This window comes from Coccinella septempunctata, chromosome 3 (genome assembly GCF_907165205.1).
Source record: "Coccinella septempunctata chromosome 3, icCocSept1.1, whole genome shotgun sequence".
In the NCBI taxonomy this organism is placed as follows: domain Eukaryota; kingdom Metazoa; phylum Arthropoda; class Insecta; order Coleoptera; family Coccinellidae; genus Coccinella; species Coccinella septempunctata.
Genome location: NC_058191.1, coordinates 30,591,305 through 30,612,029, shown reverse-complemented (window position 1 = coordinate 30,612,029; position 20,725 = coordinate 30,591,305). Strand labels below are relative to the sequence as shown.

The 20,725-nt window shown below is 34.5% G+C and overlaps 2 protein-coding genes across 3 annotated transcripts; one reads left to right on the top strand and one right to left on the bottom strand.

Moving 5' to 3' along the window:
- Positions 1–3,930: 3,930 nt before the first annotated feature.
- Positions 3,931–8,431, bottom strand: LOC123309545 (venom allergen 5-like). Its single transcript, XM_044892708.1, has 5 exons — positions 8,153–8,431; positions 6,026–6,190; positions 4,888–4,978; positions 4,372–4,522; positions 3,931–4,311 (listed from the first exon to the last, which is right to left on the bottom strand). The coding sequence occupies exons 1-5, from the start codon at positions 8,282–8,284 to the stop codon at positions 3,981–3,983; spliced, it is 870 nt and encodes a 289-aa protein (XP_044748643.1). The 5' UTR covers positions 8,285–8,431; the 3' UTR covers positions 3,931–3,980.
- Positions 8,432–11,176: 2,745 nt separating this feature from the next.
- On the top strand, positions 11,177–18,879 carry LOC123309530 (WD repeat-containing protein 26). 2 transcript variants are annotated; one of them, XM_044892691.1, is made up of 10 exons: positions 11,177–11,758; positions 12,191–12,347; positions 12,400–12,584; positions 12,854–13,088; positions 14,392–14,551; positions 14,610–14,785; positions 15,017–15,195; positions 15,468–15,684; positions 17,105–17,276; positions 17,880–18,879. In XM_044892691.1, the coding sequence occupies exons 1-10, from the start codon at positions 11,577–11,579 to the stop codon at positions 17,936–17,938; spliced, it is 1,722 nt and encodes a 573-aa protein (XP_044748626.1). In that variant the 5' UTR covers positions 11,177–11,576; the 3' UTR covers positions 17,939–18,879. The 2 variants fall into 2 exon arrangements, with proteins under 2 accessions (XP_044748626.1, XP_044748627.1); XM_044892692.1 differs by having other exon boundaries at positions 17,779–18,879.
- The last annotated feature ends 1,846 nt before the right edge of the window (positions 18,880–20,725 follow it).

Sequence of the window (20,725 nt, the reverse complement as noted above, 5' to 3'; positions counted from 1 at the left end):
TAATATCAGGGTGTCGTCTGCGTACCTTAGGTTGTTGATTCTGCGTCCTCCCACTGTTATTCCTCCACTCCAGTCTTCTAAAACAGTCCGCATAATGTATTCACTGTATATATTGAACAGCAGTGGTGACACAATACATCCTTGGCGAACTCCAGCCCCCAGCCTGAACTGACTCGAGTATGTATTACTTATTCGTACCTTGGTCATTGTTTCCATACAAGGCTTTGAGAAGCCAGATAAGATGATGTGGAACACCCATTTCTTTCATTATTTCCCACATTCGACGCCAATTTACGCAGTCAAACGCTTTGGTATAATCTACGAAGCATAGGTAAACTTTCACATTGAATTCACGCGATTTCTCGATAATTTGGCGGATATTCAAGATCTGCTCACGGGTGCCCTTTCCAGGGACGAATCCTGTCTGCTCTTCTGAGATCTGTGGTAATAGAAACACTTTCAGCCTCTCATTGATGATATTGAGGAGTACTTTACTTACATGCGATACGAGAGCTATTGTTCTGTAATTATTGCAGTCTGTTGGGCTGCCTTTTTTGTAGATTGGAACAAACACAGATCTACACCAGTCCTTCGGCCAAACCCCCGTGTTCCATATTTCTTGGCATATTGTGTGAATAATGTCAATGACGTCTTCTCTCATGTCTTTTATTGTTTCAGCTGTTATTCGGTCTTCTCCCATAGCTTTACCAATTTTCAGCTTTCTTACCGCATTAACCACTTCGCTTCTAAGGATATTCGGTTCTTTTTCCCAAGCTGTGATTTTATCAACCGCATCAAGTCTGTCATCAGGTTTGGTATTTGAGTATAGATGCTCACAGTGTCTCTTCCATGTTTCTGCTATTCCTTCCAGATTGGTTATGATATTTCCTTTTTCATCTTTAATGATTTGGGTTTGTGGTTTGAATTCTCTGGCTAGATATTTCACTACAGGACACAATCAATTCAATAACAGCAGTAATTTCTTCCATTTGGCCCTTCTCTTCCTTTTTTTATAAAAATATTTCTGTAATTAGGTATGCCATTTATAAATAGGAATTATTCAGTGCGTGTAAACAAAGTGAATTTTCTATCGATACTCTACATTAACGTACCTACACCAAAAATTATATAATTTTTTCAAATTTCATTCAATTTTCCTTTTTTGTATTATAATTTAATAATTATTCAAAGCTCTCAACTCGGAATCCAATTCGGCCATCACGGTAATCTATTTAAGTTCTCTTCGAGTATAGTGCAGTCTCTATAGTATAGTCTTTAGTGTCATAATCTATAGTATAGTGTCGATGCTTCACTGGTACTTGTACTGTTCTCAGCCCAAATAAACAAATAATCATTAATTATCTCGTTAAATAATACCAGACCCTTTTAGCACATAGGTACTTTCGGTATACATTAAAGAAAAAAATTCATCAAAATAATAAGAGGAACGGTCCGAATGTAAATTTTTTTCTTCACGAAAAGCGGAATTGGGTATCTAATGATAAATCTCCACCCACTCACTAATCCGGTTCGATCGACCGTTCTCCGGAATTGAAATCTTCCACTCCAGAAACGGACGGAAAAGTGGAAACAAAATGAACAAGAGCGTATAAAACAAATGAGTGACACTTGCAGTGCTTTTTCAATTCCAGGGGTTTTCCGCAGTAACTTATAGGTCCCGTAATGATGCACAACTAAACTGCCCCGGAACTTATCACTCTTCCATGGATAATTGAGGAGGAAATAAAAAACAACTTTTTTTTGCGCGGGGACCTCAGGTGGAAACTTCCAGAAAGCCCAAGTGGCCATCAATGTTCTTCTGCAAATTTCCACTTAATGCCTAAAAGGTTTTTGCGACATTTTGCTGCTCAAATTGGGGAGGAAATGTTGCCGTTAAACATTTCCGCCGGTTCATAGAGATGGAGACGAGCCAGTTTCTTAATGGTGCAATGGTATGTTTGTTATGGATTGCTCATAACCTATCAATTATTCAGAATTACACAAATACCTACCTGCGTTTGAAAAATCCCCCCTCATCCAAAATTTCAATGCCAAATGCCAACAGCTTAGTGAACTGTTGATGTATTATAATGAATGTTTGATTTTTTCAACAAAAATCCACCCTCATTCAAACATGATTCGGCCATTTTTTTGGTTTTAATCAACCTAATTTTAGTTCCAATTCAGCATTCAGACATCGTTGGAAGCCGTAAACATTCCTGACCATTATTTTCCTTGTTTTATTTCAAAGAATGGAAAATAAATATTTGTTGTTGTCCAAAGACTCGAGTGAGATAGTTGCTTAGTGTCGCTAATCACAATTAAGATAGTTGAATCTGACATCATTGTCACGACAATTTTCCGTACAAAAAGGTATTTTACGCCACTGCCTCAGTGTCGCGCTAGACAGAGAAGCATCGAATGTTTTTACAACAACAAATACATTCATAGCACGTCAATGTCCATTCCATGTATTTATGTTCTAAGTGTAGAACAGTGAAAGACGTCCTGAATTTGGAGAAAATCATGTGTTTGCTCGCTAGTACTGATAAGACACTTATTTTAGAGAATTTGTCTCTGCTAATTTCACAGACACAGATTTTCAGCACATTAGGGACATACCGTTTCCGCACCTCGGGGTGTATCTTCAAAAGAAGAAATTCATGCTAGTTCAGGTGTCCATTTAGGCTTTTTTGCTTTGCGAATAAGCAGAGTGAGCTTAAAGAATGGTCTTTCAGGCGATATTCTTGTTTAAACTCCGTAGCCCTGCTATTTTACTGTTTTCCTGTTTCGGATCTGTTCTGTATCGAGTGATCGAGTAGTTAAGGCTCATAGGTTATTCTCTCTGTCGTTTACTCGAGGGGTAATCAAGTTCAATCCGAGTACCGGACGTCCAGACAAAACAACTGGAGATAATCCACTCAAAAGGTGACCATCGAAAAATTTCCAAAAATATGGAATCAATTAAATAATCGTCAAGACCGAACAGCTGCATGGAGCTCCATAAAATTCTCAGATTTCTTACTAGAAGAGTTGCCCTTTCAGAATTTGTATCACAATTCCATCTACGCTTATTGTTATTGAGATATAATCCACTCGAAAAGTGTGGAAATCGACAACGAATAAAGGGCGTGTAGCGAGTCCAGAGTTAAACCACCACTCCATACTGTTAACTTGAAACCTTAGCTTGAACTAACCCCGTCCTGGTCTTTCTCTACCTATTGCTATCAGTGCTATCTGGAGCGAAAGCCCGTGACCCAGAGAAAGCAAGAAAGGAGAAACACCTCGTCCTGACCGAGTTCTGTCCCTGCTGTGAGTACGATTCTTGGCTGGTGCGAAAGCCCGTTGATAGCATAAAACAGGTGAAGAACCGCCTACATGTGTATTATACTGGGAAAATCTTTTATTTGTGTAGAGTAGACTGGAGAATGATGCTCCTTAGGCTTTCAACGAATGATCATAATGAGAAAAGTGTTTCCACTTTTGGGTGATATCTTGTGTTCGAAAAAGATTAATCAAATAAATGAAAACCTGTATTCCGAAATCCATTTCATTCGATAAAACCGTTAGTGAGATAGAACTGAAAGTAAAATTCATTTGTGGACTTTCAACATCCTGTATCTTTCAAACCGAGCCGATTCGGATGGTAATGGAAAAAAAGATTTGTTTTGACCTCAAGAATCTACTTTTTAAATATTTGTACGAGTCAAAGACTCACCCTGTATAAGTCGGGTTCCCTAGAGACCAGGGGGCTCCATATCAATACGGCGCCCCTAAGACGAAGTCTGCTTGTCTGTGTAGATTGTTTTACGATTCTAATTATTTGAATTTACTTTGACACCAGAATCTAATAGGTTATTCTTAACAGATCGATTAAAATAATCAAAGTCATTTCTATAATATAAAAAAGGTTTATCCTCTCACATAAATGGGAATTTGGTGATAAGGGGGTGGGTGAATTGGGGATGGAATAAATATCTCTATAAATCATTATCCGATAAAATTTGTTCTTCGTCACTGTTTTCCTCCAGAAGACTATAATTATCTTCGCCAAAGTATTCAGTTTCCCCACACAGCGCCTCGTATTTCTCGTTACTTTTCAAATTATTCGGGCAGTTGCTGCAAGGCTCACCTACATCGTATAAAGGCAGACCCAAATAGTTTCCTCCAGGTCCGTAATTACAGACCAGTAAGAAATGATGCCATGTTGAGTCGCTTGAATTCGTTGTGTAATAAGAGACCGCACAACCAATCTCGGAAGTGTCTGCCCATACCATCTGGGTGTAGTGACCGACCACTATATCTGGACCTCTGATGGATAAATAAATACATTGAATAAGACGTCCAAAATTATTTCCATATTTTCCTTACCTATCTTCTGTTACATTAACCCATTCGCTTTTGAAAATCTCAACTTCCTCGTACCAGAGATTCACCAAAAGCCTTATGGATTTCATCAAGTCGAAATCTGCCACTGAAGAGTTTATGAAACCTAAGTTCTGACCAACGTGTTCATATTCCTCTGAAAACATATAATAAGGTTATGGAGAGGCTTAGGGATATCGTTCTCAAATCTTATTGAGTACAAAAACAATACATATTTCCTACTGACTGATTCGAGGAAACTATCTTTTATAGCCTTTTGAAACTTGTGTTTGGAACACCATTGAGCCCAACGAGAGTAATGATAAAGAAGAAGAAATAATACTAAGGTAGATATTGAAATAACAAAACAAAAATCAGGGCAATTAAAATCCGTTAGCTCTCGAAGTTACCTAGTATGGAAACTTCTGTTTCACACAACATTGCAATTCATATTTTAACAATTTCAAAACTTTTTTCTGTCGTTTTCGATAGTGGGATAGGAATATTGTTGGAATTATTCACCTGTTCTTCGGCATCTATCGTGTATAAGTGGATTTCCATTGCATGCATTGGCCCAGCATTGTGCTATACTTTCCAGCTCCTTATTATATTTCTGGAACGATTATGGAAACGGAAATTATACCAATATGAAGTTTCGAGTTCTTATTCCATGAATTATTTTCCTTATTTCCTTTCATTCGGAGAAAATATACTATAAACTGATAAATATGACCTGGTAGAAACGTTTTGTTACCGAAAGATAGTGGTTGGTGTATTGTGTAGTATTCCTAGGTATATTGATTGGAATTTGTTTCGTGCAGTTCATTTAAACTGCAAATGGGCCTTAATAATTTCATCAAGGCTCATTTGACAGTTATTGTAGCTTAATTAAATTAATAAATTATAATATTTTTAACATAGGTAGGTACCAAAGCTCAAATCAATCCATAAACAAGAATTACATATTTCATTTTTGCAGGTTGGAAAGACTATCAATGCAAATGTTTTCAGTTCACGGAATACAATCTGTGATTGTAATAAAAAAAGCAAAGCAGTATCGAACATCTGTATAAGGTTTGTTTAGCTCAATCGTCTTCTATAATAACCTGTAGTACCTATCTCTACTTGCTGGTTTTCCTTTCGTTTTGAATCTCTCTGTATATGATGGGAACTTTCTTGTAAATGTAATTACAATCCTACACCAGATCCGTTGTGAACTCTACTTGGGTACCTATACTAAAAACGAATGGTGACCACAAGTAACTATTAAGTTAGTATTTTTTTCATGTTAACTTAACAGTACTCAATACTTGAAAATTTCTACAGCTGACGGGTAAACCCATGGTGGTATTGGATTTATTATGCAGGGTCTTTATTTATGATTGTAACGTTTCAAGGACAGAAGAATACCTAGGCTCTTCATTTTACTGTATCAAAAACAAGCAAAACCATTTACTCGACTCTATAGGATTACGAAAAACTATCGAAGACTTGAAAATTATGTTCATTCTGTAAATAAAATTAAGGGCCATCAGATGAACCGTTCGAAATAAGGGTACCTACAAGTTTTACGTAACTTGCACAAGGTGGCCTAAGAAAAAAAAATGTATCACTTCTATTCTTAACGTTTCTAATATAGACTACTGCTAGCATTCCTTACCATTGCCATCATATTAGAAGCGGATGGTTGTTCATTTCTTGTCTCATTACCACTCGCAACCTTATTTCTGAAGTAATTATGTAGATCTTGGATAAACTGTCTCTTCTCATCATCCAAATGAAGTACTTGAAAATCATCACCACAATCTAGACTTGGTCCGCAGTTCTGAAATCAATGGAAGGTTAAAATTAAAATTTAAATAGTGTTGAAAAAATTTATGTTCTATTCAAAAGACTTTATATTAGAAATTATGAAAGAAAATTGATAAATCAAAAAGTTATAAAGACGCTTGCAATTCAATTCTATAATACAAACTAAATGTGATAGTTTTGTTTCAAGTGCCTATATCGTTAAAGAGATTATTGAAAACACCAATCTATCCTCAGTTTCGAATTTGGCGTCTTACTTTTTAATTTTTTGTAGCAATTTATCTTCACTCTTTTCAAACTGCCAATTTGATCTGCCATTTCAAAAGCAGGATGTGGATGGAGCAAAGGCATATGGAACAATAATATATCGTTAAATTAGGTCCCATTCAGTTTATAAACATAACGTATAAAATTACTAATCGAGAGAAAAATGTCAGCCTTTTATGTATGTAAATGTAAGTATATTCTTTTTATTTAAGTACAAAACACATTTATAAACTATCATTCAGATGAATCGGAGTAAGTGCATATTCAGGACAAGTGCAAACATAGGAGTTAATGCATGTCACACCTGTTTTGTTAGAAGTGCAACGCCATCATAAGCACTGAAATGTGTAGGAGGTGCTTTAAACTATAAAGCTCATTGGAGTGAAGGGGAAAGTTACACAAGCACTATGCAAACTTGAAATACTCTGGTTATGTATCAAGTATAATATTATCTTATTTCATTCAGGGATCTTGGACGTTTCTAATTGTTCTTTTATCATCAGAAGCCAATAGAATATTGATGCTCTGAGTTCCATTGCTACACAAAATCCAAATCAGTAGATTAATGGACGTTATTAAGTAGGTACATGATGGCCTTCTGTATCCAAAAGAGGATGAAATTAAATCGGTAGACAAGTTTGTCCTCATGCCAGTTTATTAGTAAATTCAGGTCTCTACACTCGGTAACGATTTTTTTTTCTTAATTACAGAAGTGCTAAAATTTACTCCAATATTTGAAATTCACTTGAAAATATATATTAATTTCATAGCTGTGAAAGAAAAGCAGAGAAAATAACAATTTTAAAATATCGGTTCATTGAATTAAGTTTTAGACAAGGTGTTCAAAGTGGCCATATATCAGGAGCTCTACTAGATGTTCTATATCTTCTAATGAATGATTGCTTTATTCTGCTTGCATGTCTCATTGCAGTTGCTGAAAATAAAAAAAAAAGCTTTACGTTAAACTATTGGCCTTTACTCATTGTATTACGAACTTGTTTTATTGTATTATTTAATGCTGAATTATACCATTTCGGAATCTTAGTGGATCAGAGGCGAATTTTTTCTGGCTTTGGCAAAATAATATGGTGACCACATTATTTTTACACCATGCTAGGTTAAACGTAGGATAAAATAAGCAAAACAGAAAATTTGAGTTAGATCAATGCATTTTTTCCATCCGGGAATACTATCGAAAAAAAAGATTGCAAAAATTCCTTGACTGGCAGTCTTACTACCTAAAGAAGTGGCAAAAGCATGTGATTTTTTTTAATTTTCGAAAATGTCGAAAGTCCCGAAAACCGAGGATACTCGGTTTTCTGAACCATCCTAACATCCTCTTCCCGCAAGTACCATATTATCCATTCATTACGCCACACCCTGTGTGATTCATTGTTATTTTAGAATTTTGATGAACTAATTGTAGGCACTCTGTTAAAGTTCGTATATGATGCTAAAAAGTGAAATTGTTATATTCCCATCATTTTGTCTATTTATATGATCTTCGTAAATGATTACATCGCAACTGGCTTTGAATTTTTCTGTGCTCTTCCCTACTAGAGAATTCTGAACTAAATATCACAGAATTTCAAAATTCACGCCCACTACAATAATGTTACAATAATTACTGCATTTTTTTTATATAGAAGGAAGTTTTCCAACTTTTAGAACTGATAATAAGTAAGTTGATTAGCTTCTGAATTTTACTAACTTCATAATCCCTTTCACAAACAGTATGAGTCACATTCTCCGTGAAAAAGTCGCAATAAAGTTCACAGTACTTATTTTCCACACATATCACTTGAGGCAACAGCACAACCGCAAAAACCATTAATTTCCACATTTTTATCGATGGTAAAACTGATCACGAACCGCTACCTCCACAAAAGTAGCAGGTACTCGGTAGAGGATCAAAATCGAATTAATAAAAATTCCTCAATTCCACACTTTTTTATTTTTTAATAAACGTAATTATCGGTATTGAAAGATGCGGTAAGTAATAGCTGACAATCCGGATATTTAACTCTTCACCTTGATAAATCTTCTTTCCTTTGTTGCTTATAAGCAGACAAAGAATTCAGCGGATAATAATACGAATTGATTGATCTCAACGGGTAATAAACAAAGAAGGACTAACAATTTATGTCTAATAGAACTCCAAAAAAGCTCCGCTATTGAAGATTTATTTCCCGATCTAATGATTCTGATTTAATTGACTCTACATGATAGATATCTTATTCCATATTGTTGTATTTCCGCAACATTCTTCGCCTATGTTTCTTTATAAAGGTTCAGTCAATCATCACAAAAATTGAAATGACGCTCTTGTGCGATCGAATTATACCAAAGGATCAAGTTATTTTTGTCAAAATCAACTATTCAATCTATTAATTCCATCATCAGAATGAAACAAGAACAAAAGAATAAGCTATAAGAATTGCTGCATACCCACAAAACGTATACCAATTGAGAAATTTTTCTAAAACCAATATTTTTCCAGATTCAAGGAGGACCAGTTATAGAAAATAAAGGGAGGCAAAATGAACAGCTTTGCTGACAATTACGTATTTACCTGAGTATTTTCGTTTACATTTATGTCTGGCATCATGACAAATATAAAGTAGTGAAGTGTGTAAAAAGTGGTGCAAAAAATGCATATCTTCGGTATTAAATGCTTTGTAGGAAAATGTTCGAACACGGGTCAATTTTTAATTTGAATTACGCAACTTTTCATGTATCATTGAGGAGTTTGTTCTGCACCGCTTACGAGGGATGGAGCAGAGGGTATAGTTGAGTGTTTTGAAAATGCAACCCAGCTTTTGGAGCCAGAAATGCATAGACCCTTTGTCGCTGAGGATGATTTTTTTATGATCCCTCTCATATTCCAGGTGTGAATTCGAATTTTCACTTTTTTCACGTATTTTGAATCGATCACAAAACTTCCCGGTGTTCTTATTTTCCCTGAACAGTTTCATTCTTCGAAATTCAAATAAGAAAATATAAAGGTCAATTTTTCAATCCTGCATCTAATCTTAATTTTCCCAATCGTGAGTTTTATTTCGGCAATTTCCTTACGAAAAGGCATATTTCCGATAATACTTCAAAAACATAAATCACTCCTATGGTATATGTGCTCACACCTCATATAAATACTTCATACATGGAGAAATCAAAATTCGTATACTATATAAATTTCATCCCTCTTCAGTAAATAGGTAAGTCTATTATTCATTTCTGGTACAGAAAGTTAAGCTTACCCTTACCATTTGAAAGAACTCAACTACACTGCAATTTTCGTAGAGGATGCATGACAAACTTCTTAATTATATACGTGGAGAGTTGTATAATTTGAAATTAAAATTGTCCCTTTACCTATACATAATGTAGATATAAACCCAACTCTATAGGTAGGTTTAATCCATATGGCTAGACTTCAAAAAGAAAAACAAATTGTCTGTCCTCCTCAGTCGGGTTCCCTATTCATTTATTTGATTACAGACAAAAAAATTTACAATAAATACGAGAGTGATGTACAATACACAATAAATGCAATTTGAACTAAACAAAAATTAATATTTGTATGAAACGACTACAGTCGGATCAGCACAAAAGATCCTTTCTTACTTCCCAGTCTCGAAAATGCATATCTTTAAATATATCCACCCCCAAAGCCTCAATAACAAAATAAAATTAGTGTTCTTCATCATTCTCGGAATTGGGGAATAGAACCCATAATTTGTCCTTGACAAAACCTGGCCTATAAATAATTTTACTCGTCTTTATGGTCTATGCGATATATTAAGTAGATATATCTATATATACCTATATAGGTACATACTGTTAAGTACGAGTCATCATTGGAAGATCTTCGAAAGCTAAATAATGCATCTAATTAATATTACAACACGATGTAAAGACATGGGAGTAATCGGACACAAAAAACTTTCGGATGAGACATGCTCAATTCCACAATAAAATGCACTTTATATATAATTTTTACGCACCACTCAAACTCATAATCAACCGAATAATCAAAAAACAATTTCATATTTTGAGGAACACTACAAATAAAGCTGCATCAGACCTCGAGGAAATGTAATGTGGCATAGATAAAAGCAGATGCCTATAGATATTTCATATTATGGCATCATTTCACGACCAATTGTGTTAATGAGTAGGAAAAAATCAAAGCGATGCCAGCTAGGCATATAACGAAAAAATCATTTATAATTAATATCTTATTCCTAATCAAATTTGAATCATGTAATTTGATACCCCCCTTAGTGGCCCTTAGTGAAAGATATGTGAATTTTAAAATGGTGTTTGAGCGAGCACCCCAAGAACTAAGACTTATGAAAAGAACGAATCTAATTGGCTGTTCTCGATCACCCGCTCATCATCTATCGATAAGATTAGTTCCTTGCTTAGGTCCAAGGTCTTAGGAAAATTGCATAAACCCACAATTAGCTTCTATCCTCACTTCAGCAATCAAGTCCAAGTCGTATGTTCACTCCATTGAATGTGGTTTTGATTTCATCGCATTCATTTCTAACATAATCGATTTAAAACATCAAGAACAAAGTTGATGAGTAGTTGCTATATATCCTCTATTCTATGATAGAAGATTACGTTTCCAGTAGCTACAGGAAAATGTTGAAATTTCAAATCGCCGCGCCAGCCGAGAGCTGATCGTTTCCGGACTGCGCACTGAATTATTTCGGTCGAGGTCAAACTCACCAGCTGTTTACTGTATTCGAGCATGTCCGAGGTTCTAGCTTCAGCTGATCTTTGTTTTTGGGTGGTACAAAATTGACGTGACAGAAAAGTGAGAAATAAACTCAAAAATAGATCGTGTAATTTGATAATGCGTACTTAGCAATCAGAAATGTTTACTGAAATATTTTCAAGTAATCAGATTTAGATTATTATCTGTGACGTAATCGGAATAGATACATGAAGTGAAAATATTCATGTGTTTTGAAAGGTGTTTCTGAAATTTATTCGTTACGGTGGCAAGTAAGGAGAACGTGAATATCTCAGAAATAAGTCTGGCCTCTACCAGTGAAAAATCGGGGGACGACGGTGGGGCTCCGCCTCGTAAAAAATCCCGAAGGAGTAATAGTGAATTGGACACAATGCAAGACAGTAACGGTTGCATACAAAATGGTACTCCTTCCTCGAGTAATAGTATTGCCACGGAAAATGGACATTTGGATATTTCCAATGGCTCCTCATCGGGTGATGGAGTTCAGCTTGATAGAACCAAGCAAGAAATCGTCCGATTGATTGGGCAATATTTAAAAAATGAAGGATTGACGTGAGTGCATTTGACCCCATTTCATTGTTTTGATTCCCTTTGTTCTTTGTTAGATTCAGAAATATCTCGTTCGATGATACTCCAAGTCATTCCACTCTTTATTTTCTCTTTATAATGAGATGCCTCATTTCTTATAGACAAATAAAATGATTCAGTTAATTGAATTGGTTTCTTAAAATGGCTTCTTCTAATATTTCTTTGTGATTGAGCACTTCGATATGCGTCGTTTCAAAATCACTTGAAAAATTTTAATTCTACCCTTCATTTCCATTGATCTCTAAATTTAACTCTTTATTATTTAGTTCCTCTGTTTGAGACTTTGTTTTCTAAGCAATTAACTTATACTCAATATGATTGAAATTTATGGATTTCCTAAAAGTTATTGGGAAATTCATAAATGATCATTTACCTAATGAATAACTATTTCAACAGCCGCACTGCTGAACTGCTGATCTCGGAATCTGGATGTCGATTAGATCATCCTGCAGCGGTTAAGTTCAAGCATCATATTCTTGATGGTGACTGGTCGAAAGCTTACCATGACTTACAAGAGCTTCAACCTCTTATCACTTCTTCTCAAAGTATGGTGGTGTGTATCAGTCAAATGGTTTCTTCGTTTTTGGTTCATTGGTTATTTTCAGGAAATGAAATTCTCTATTCTGGAACAAAAATATTTGGAATTTCTTGAAGATGGGAAAGTTTTAGATGCACTTAATGTTCTTAGGAATGAACTCACTCCTTTACAGCACAATACAAGTCGTGTTCATCAGTTGTCCAGTTATATGATGTGCTCAAATGCACAAGAGCTCATGGAACGAGCCAACTGGTAAGTCAGACATTACACATTATTTTAGAACTGGCATTCAAGGCCTTCATTGTATCGAAAATTCCACTCACTAAGAAAGAGAATTCTTTGTTCATACTAAGTGTGTTATAAATTGAAGAATACAATTTGAGTCTTATTAGCGTGATATTACAATTAGCATGTTTATTAGCACCCACACTACTGAAACAGATAATGACTTTTTTCCATTTCATTTGATGTAAATGAAATCTACTTTCTGTGACTACAATGTTTTTCAAAATGAATTTCAGGGAAGGAAAAGGACTTGAGTCTCGAACAACCTTGATGAACAAACTTCAAACATTTTTGCCTCCTAGTGTTATGTTACCCCCACACCGTTTAAACGCCTTACTTTCTCAAGCACTAGAATACCAAACGATACAATGCAGTTATCACAATACATCTCAGGGAATTGCCTTGCAAACTGCCTCGCTGTTAACTGACCATATTTGTCCTAAAGAAGACTTCCCTACACATACAATTCAGGTAAGGAAAGATGTGGAGTTGAAATTTACAAAGGATAGGGTAATCAGCTAAACATAATCACATCATTACTGTTTGGCAAAACAGTTGACATACACTATTAAAGAAATTAGGTGTTTGAAATCCTAAAGGTTTGTGGTACATTGATTTTTAACAAAGTAACTTTTGTGTGTATATTAAGGAGAGTTGGCAGTGGATTCTTGGAGATTACCAATGTTTTCAGCTAACTTGTCACTTCAATATGTTGAATCAGAAAAATAGGTACTTCTTAGTTCCTGATAGTTGATAGATAGATAGATCAAGGCCTTTGAGCAGCTTGAGTATGGTGCTCTCCTCAATATGTGTTTTGCTACAGAGAACCTTCTGGACTCTGCAAGTGAATCTTAAAGTTGCTTTCAAGAGGAAATATACAGGTTGCTATTGAGAGGCAATCTTCTGATTTTCGCAAAATGAATGCTGGTGTCTTCAACACTATTTTGACGACACTTCACAGATAATTAAATTGATCATTCGAATCTATAACTGTAAAAGAAACCAAACTCTCATGATGAAGTTTTGTTTCCTGTTGTATACAGGCTGTCCCAAAACTAGTGAATCAAACGTCGCACCACGATACAGTAGACCAAATACTATCGAATGACATCAACTTTAGTTTAGCGAAAATACCTAGTACATACCTTTCAAAATAAAAATCTAACCTAAAATTGCAGATTTTCGAAGTATTTTTTCCAATCAAAAGGCCAATTTGTGTTCATTCTGAGTAAAAATTATGTAGAAGAAATAATTGTTTTAATTCACATATATTGAGATTTTTCATTAACTTCTTAGAATAATTTTAATTAGGGATGATAATATAATAATCTAGGAATAATATGAGCTAAAATCTCTATCCTTAATCACAAACTGACCCCGTTATTGAATAAAATAGTTCGAAAATAGTCAATTTCAGGTATTTGCATAAAATTATTTTGGAAACGGTACATCTTTGCTGATCTAATGTTGTTGCCATTGGATTCTACTCTATCATGGTGTAACATTTCATTCGCTAGTTTTGGGACATCCAGTATGTATATGACTTGGCTTCCTTTTTCGACTTCGAATTAAACATTCCTGAAGATGCTAATAAAAGAGTTAGAGAAAGCCTGATGATGATTTAAAAAAAGTTTTCTACCTCGAGCGTCAAATACTATCTGTTTTTATTGGTATAAAGTAATAAAGCTGCAAAGTTGAAGTCGTTTTTCAATTCACCATAATCAGAAGAGAAGGAGTAACTTCGACTCTTCCATGAATAATTTCTAATTTTTAGGTACTAAATGATCACTGTGATGAAGTCTGGTACTGTCAATTTTCTCCTGATGGTACAAAACTTGCTACAGGCTCTAAGGATAATAACGTTATTGTTTGGGATGTACACCCCGAAACTTGTACACTCTCAGTCAAAAAAATTCTCGAAGGGCATAATTACGGTTGGTTCATCTGATTTTTCAATAGATGTTCAGATGAAAATATTTCAATTTATTTTAGGCGTTGCTTACATATCATGGTGTCCAGATAATGTTCACCTAATAGCTTGTGGTCCAGAGGAGAGTGCAGAAGTTTGGCTGTGGAACATCGAGAATGAGAAGCTTCTCAAGATCTGTCAGTCTCAAGAAGATGCCTTAACATGCTGTTCATGGCACAAGTCAGGAAAAAAATTTGTGGTATGATTAATCTCATACTTATTGCTTAACAATTTTGAATTTAAAGACCTGTAGGTACCCGGAGTACACAGTACTCTGCCGTCTAGTGTTACACTTCACTACACTGATGAGGGACAGTAATCCCAAAACCTGTCTACAGTATGTGTTTATATGTTTTAGCCTCTCTTGGAGAGGCTGATTCATGACTTGCACGCATTAATGGAACGAAAATTGATGTTTGTTTACCTTCAGGTTGGTGGTATCAGGGGTCATTTCTATCAGTGTGATATGGAGGGCAATATCTTGGAAAATTGGGATGGAGTTAGAGTTAATGGATTGTATTGTCGCAAGGATGGAAAAACAGTACTGGCTTCCGATACTCATCACAGAATTAGATCTTATGTTTTTGAAGAATCACAAGATGCAGATGTGTAAGTGTTATTATTGTCATGATATTTGTCTACTAAATGTTCATATTTATTGTTTACTACATATACATATCAACAGTGAGTGAGATTTTTCCCATGTCATTCATTCAAGCGGTACACTATTAGAGCTTCATGAAAATGTTTTTCTTTCCTTTTCTCGCAATCTAGCCTAAAACAACTTTTGTGGAATCATCTGCTCCTTAGTGGAATCAACCCTTTATTATATGTGTAGTAAATACTTTATCACTTTCATTACTTTATATGTTTGTTTATAGGCTCCATGAGGATCGTGCCATTATTTCATTTACTGTCGATAGAAATGATAGGCTTTGTCTACTTAACATACTCACTCAGGGAATTCATTTGTGGGATCTTAATTACAAGTGTCTCATCAAAAAGTACAGGGGAGTTTCACAAGGTCACTTCAATATACATTCGACCTTTGGAGGAGTCAATCAAGATTTTATTGCCAGTGGAAGTGAAGATAGCATGGTGAGTCCATAATTTTTTTTATTCATTTATTTATTCTTGTGTCAAAGGGCGAGCCCCATATTTGGAAATAACCAGTTTGAATTTTGAATTGAAGAAAAAAATAACAACATATTTTGGTAAAATAACTTACTCTTTCTTCAACATCTCTAAATGGAAATATTCGTTTTGAAATGTTATTTTCACAAATAAATTTGTCCAAAATTCTTACAGATTCGTCATATCTCAACGAGATAATGGTGCGTCCTTTTTTGAAAATCTGCTTTTCTTGAGTTTCCTTAGTTTCAAGATTGCACATAAAGTTTCAAAGTAATTCATTCATTAGGTTTGAGTCAAAAGGGCCGTGTAAACATATGAAAAGTGTTTTCAAAGGTGATTTTTTTTAACAAGGTTAGGTTAGGTTACGTTCAGAGTAAACCATATAGAACGTATCGCTATCGAAGCAATGGACTGGTTTCTCTCTTATTTTAGATCATCTGTGACAATCATATGAATATAAGTTGAAAGTCAGTAGTTCCCTCAAAGTACCAAATAATCAATTCTAGTTCCATAACATAAGCTCTCTTTCACACATGACTACTGAAAAGTAGATCTATACATGGTTTTGAAGCAATTTTTGGATATTTTCTTATAACATGCATTAAAAAAAAATTCGTCTTCAAGTAGGCTATGGAATTTGTATTGATATTCTGTGCCTAAGGGTGACGGTTAGCTCGTAACATCCTTTGCAGAGGTCAATTTCTAGCGTGATTTTTGATATGAAAACGCAGTATTCGAAACATTGATTTCATATTTTCAATAATGACAGCAACCAATAATGTCAGTGTAGAAGCTAAGCATTACGTTCAAACAGATGTATTTACCATCAAAACTCCATATCCTACTTCTCAAATTTTTGTGCACACATGTATAAACATAAAGAAATGAAAAATATTAAAATGAATTCGGTGATACCAATGAGATTTCCAAGTATCCAATGAACTCGTTATTAAGGGTTGAATTGAATAAGGTGTGAAATTCAGGTGAAATTTGAGTTTTTCGCATTTCATGTTTTGAAGCAATTTTTTAAAACATTGGAGTATCTACCTCCTGGCCGTACCTTTTTCTACATAAAATAAAATATTAAAAAGTGTACAAATATCTTCTCTTTACTGTGTTGAAAAAATGTTCCTATTTTCTGTTTAATTCGTTTCTACGTTTTGCCAATAATTTAGCCTTTGAAAACACCCTATATACACACATTTGTATAAATCTCTTGTCATGTGGGAAGCAATTTTGACAAAAATCAAAATGATTGTAAAGACTATAATGTTGGCTTGTGCCAAGAATTTTGGAAAATCTGGTTAATAGAGTGACAAATGAAAAAAAAAATAATTCATGATATAAATTATATTTTCTATTTTCATACATTTTTCTTCCCCAGGTATATATATGGCACATTAAGAATGAAGATCCCATAGCAACTTTGAAGGGTCATACTCGTTCAGTGAATGCTGTTGCATGGAACCCCGTTTTTCACCATATAATGGTTTCTGTATCAGATGATTTCACTGTTCGAGTATGGGGTCCTAAAAAAATGGTGCCTAAGCAAACAGGTAAATATTTCTTCATGTCCTCGAACCAGTAGCAAAGGCGGAATCAAGTTATGCATCAATCATTTTTTGGGGCCAAAAAAATCCTGTATTTGATCATATTCATAAGACTCTCAAATATTGATCTTCAATTTCTTTTTTTTTGTGATAACTATGTTTATACTCAGGGTCACTAACAGAAGTTACATCCAGAAAGAATAATTTCATCATATTGTTTTATCGTAGCATATTGTTTCATGGTAGCAAAATAACTGACCCCAAAGTTAATATTCAAGAAATTGTTCTTTCTGGCTAACTATTACACATCTTATGTCACCGAGTACACTGTTGTATATTCTTATTCTATTTTTCACCTTTTCAATATGAGTAATTGAGAATACTGTCATTGAGAATGCATTACTGGAATTCGACTTTGTTACTCATTCAAAGATTGGTCCATTCTTACCAAGAAAACCGATATTAAAAAACAAACAAAATTACAAAAACAATGAACATCTGGTTTCAGTTTGATCCATGCCTGGGTAAAATATCGAAAGACATCTCAAAAATGGGCCAATATTACTTCCTCCATTGTGATTCAACATTTTTAGTGCCTAGTGTTTTCAGTGTCTTCTTCGAATAACGACTCCACGAACAACGGCACATGGACTGATACTGTGTCATAGTACAAAACGGGTTTGAAGACTGAACACATCTTGAATGACCATCTTCATCTAATTGCCGAAAGACTTTAGAGTTTTGATTACAGGATTGGTCGTAGAAGTGTGTGCTCTATTATCTAGTAATAATGATGGATTTTTTTATATTTTAAAATGGGTTCGATGATTTATAATTACTTATTCGCTGGTTTTTACATTTTATTCGTGAAATATACTCGTTTATTTTTATCGGAACCAGAATTTATCATCTGGATGTCAATCATGCAATCAACCCGCTGGTTTGAGGAATTTCAATCAAAATTCTGTATGTTCCTTTGATTTCTTTGTGTTTGATATTTTGCATTGATTTCAGCATTTTATCGAATGAATTAAATTTTTTCTATGGAATTTTTTCAGGTATTAATATTATTAATGATTCATGAATTTTTGATACATTATATGAAGTGTTATTTTCACATTTATAAAATGACAATTATCGAAATTATATTTAAAAATACCCAATCTGAGATTTTTATGTCAACTTTGTTGCAATAAATGGGTGGACTGAAGTAAACCTTATTTTAAATCGATTCTTGTCGTCAATAATTCGAATATTTTAATTGAAAAACAAAATAAAAATTTATCTTGGTTATCTCTACTATTCTCTGTTCATGATGGATAGAAAGTCATTGTAGTATTGAGTGAAAAAGTGTCACACATTGAACATACATTCATCATGCATGCAATCAGTTGAACATTTGCTCTGAATGAAGTTGAATTTTGAGATCTATGACAGTTATTTGATGTTTGTCCTAAGTAGAGAGTGATCGTGATAAATTGACATGTGCAAGTATTTGTTGGATATATTATGTTGTCAATTTTGATTAATCCTAGATTTTTTGCTTCTAAGCAATAATATGAAATGAAGATATCGTGTAATTTTTTATTCAATATATTGATTAAACTTGTCCATTTTTGTTTATCCTTCTACACATTCCCAAAAGCAGTGTTCAGGCCTGATCCAATCAGAAACCGACAGTATAATATATACAGGGCGTGGATGGCCTATTAGACTTCGAAAACTAATATAATATTGTGCTGATAATTTGCACCTCGGGGTTTTCGATAATGACTTTCGCCCCTAAAATATTTTCAGGCTTCTGCGACTTCCGGTTGCAACAGAAACATCCTACTATCTAGTTCTTATTTTGAATGGCACAACCAGTATTTCTTTGCATCGTTAGATAGCTGCGATTTAATGGCAGTTCAAAAATATGCCATACCTTTTGATGAAAAGTCAATGGTTTATGAGTATTCTAATGAAAAAAGTGGTGAAAACTGGAGGTTACGATTTTTGAATGTTTCTACTAGTGTTATAACATTTTTTGCTGATTATTATGAGAAGATCATCAAGTTGGACAAATCGATTTCATCAAAACTCAAGATTTTCAAATTAAAACCAAATTTTTTCCTTATTTCAGTTGATTTTACTTTAAAAAGGGGAAGGGTTGCGTAAATAAGCCCTATACCTAAAATTGAAAACTATTATTATTATACAATTTATAAAAATGGAGTTTTAACACCTATAAACTCAAGTCCAAAATAATTTTAAAACGAAATACACGTAGTAAACGCGAACAAAATATTGAAACAGAGACTGCATTACAGAACGAGATGAAAAAAGTAATTAATCTCTGGAGAATCCAACCATCGTATCCATTCTTGAAGTCGTTGACCGAAGCCGCATTGACGAGTCCTTCAGGTAGCTTGTTCCAAAGAAGGAAAACACTATTATATTATATATTATATTAGTCAGAAAATGCCGCCTCTGATATGTCCTACATCTCTTCTCATCTTTAGTGAATGGCGTCGCAAATTGTTGTTGAGTGTGAATAGATCGCGAATATGGTTGCCAAAACGGAGAGCATGTGGGAATGTATTGTATAAACGATATCTCTCCGAGCTCTCCTCTCATTGAAGCAAGACAAACTAAAAATCTTTCTGAGCTATCGGGGAAAATAAGGGTCAATTGCAATTTCGTATTGCTTGATTACTACAGCAGAAGGAAACTAAAATTATAAATATATAAATAATTTGCACATTTCATGCATTGTTCATGCATTATCAACAATCCCAACAAACAACTCATTAGGCATAATTCATGAAATGCCAAAATTAATCGAAATATCAAGATGCTATAAATCGGCACGCAACGGTTTTGTGTACCAAGGAGTAGTACCGCGGGCATTGGGGTAATTCTGATATGTATGTAGTTTTGATTACCGTTAATCATTTCACTGACCACTTCACAGAACTGGAGTTGGCAATTGGGGTCATCCTCATTCAGTTCCTGAACCAATGGTATATCTTTTAGGATGGAATGTATGTGTTTTTAGGATTCTCATGATTGTTGTGCGTGAAACACCTGATACATCGGACAATTTCCTAGTTGTAAAGGTCGAATCCATTACTACATGACCTAAGATAGCCAAGTCCCTCGCTTCGTCTCTTCTATATGCACCCTCTTTTGTTTCCGACTGAACCAGTAGCGTCAAATTTGGCAACCAGTTGCACAACAGGTAAGCAGTGAATACATTTTTTTCAGGATGTCGTTGGTTAAATCGCTGTTGTTCGCGCAGATGCGTCATTTTAAGAGACATGCAACCGACATGAAGAAAAAATGTATAACTAGGAGCAAATATTTTAGAAGTCTGACTTATAAGAACAATGGTAGGTATAAGCAAAACAACAGCCGCTCATATTTATACAAAACAAAATGCCGACCTTGTATTAGAATACTGCCATCCAATATAC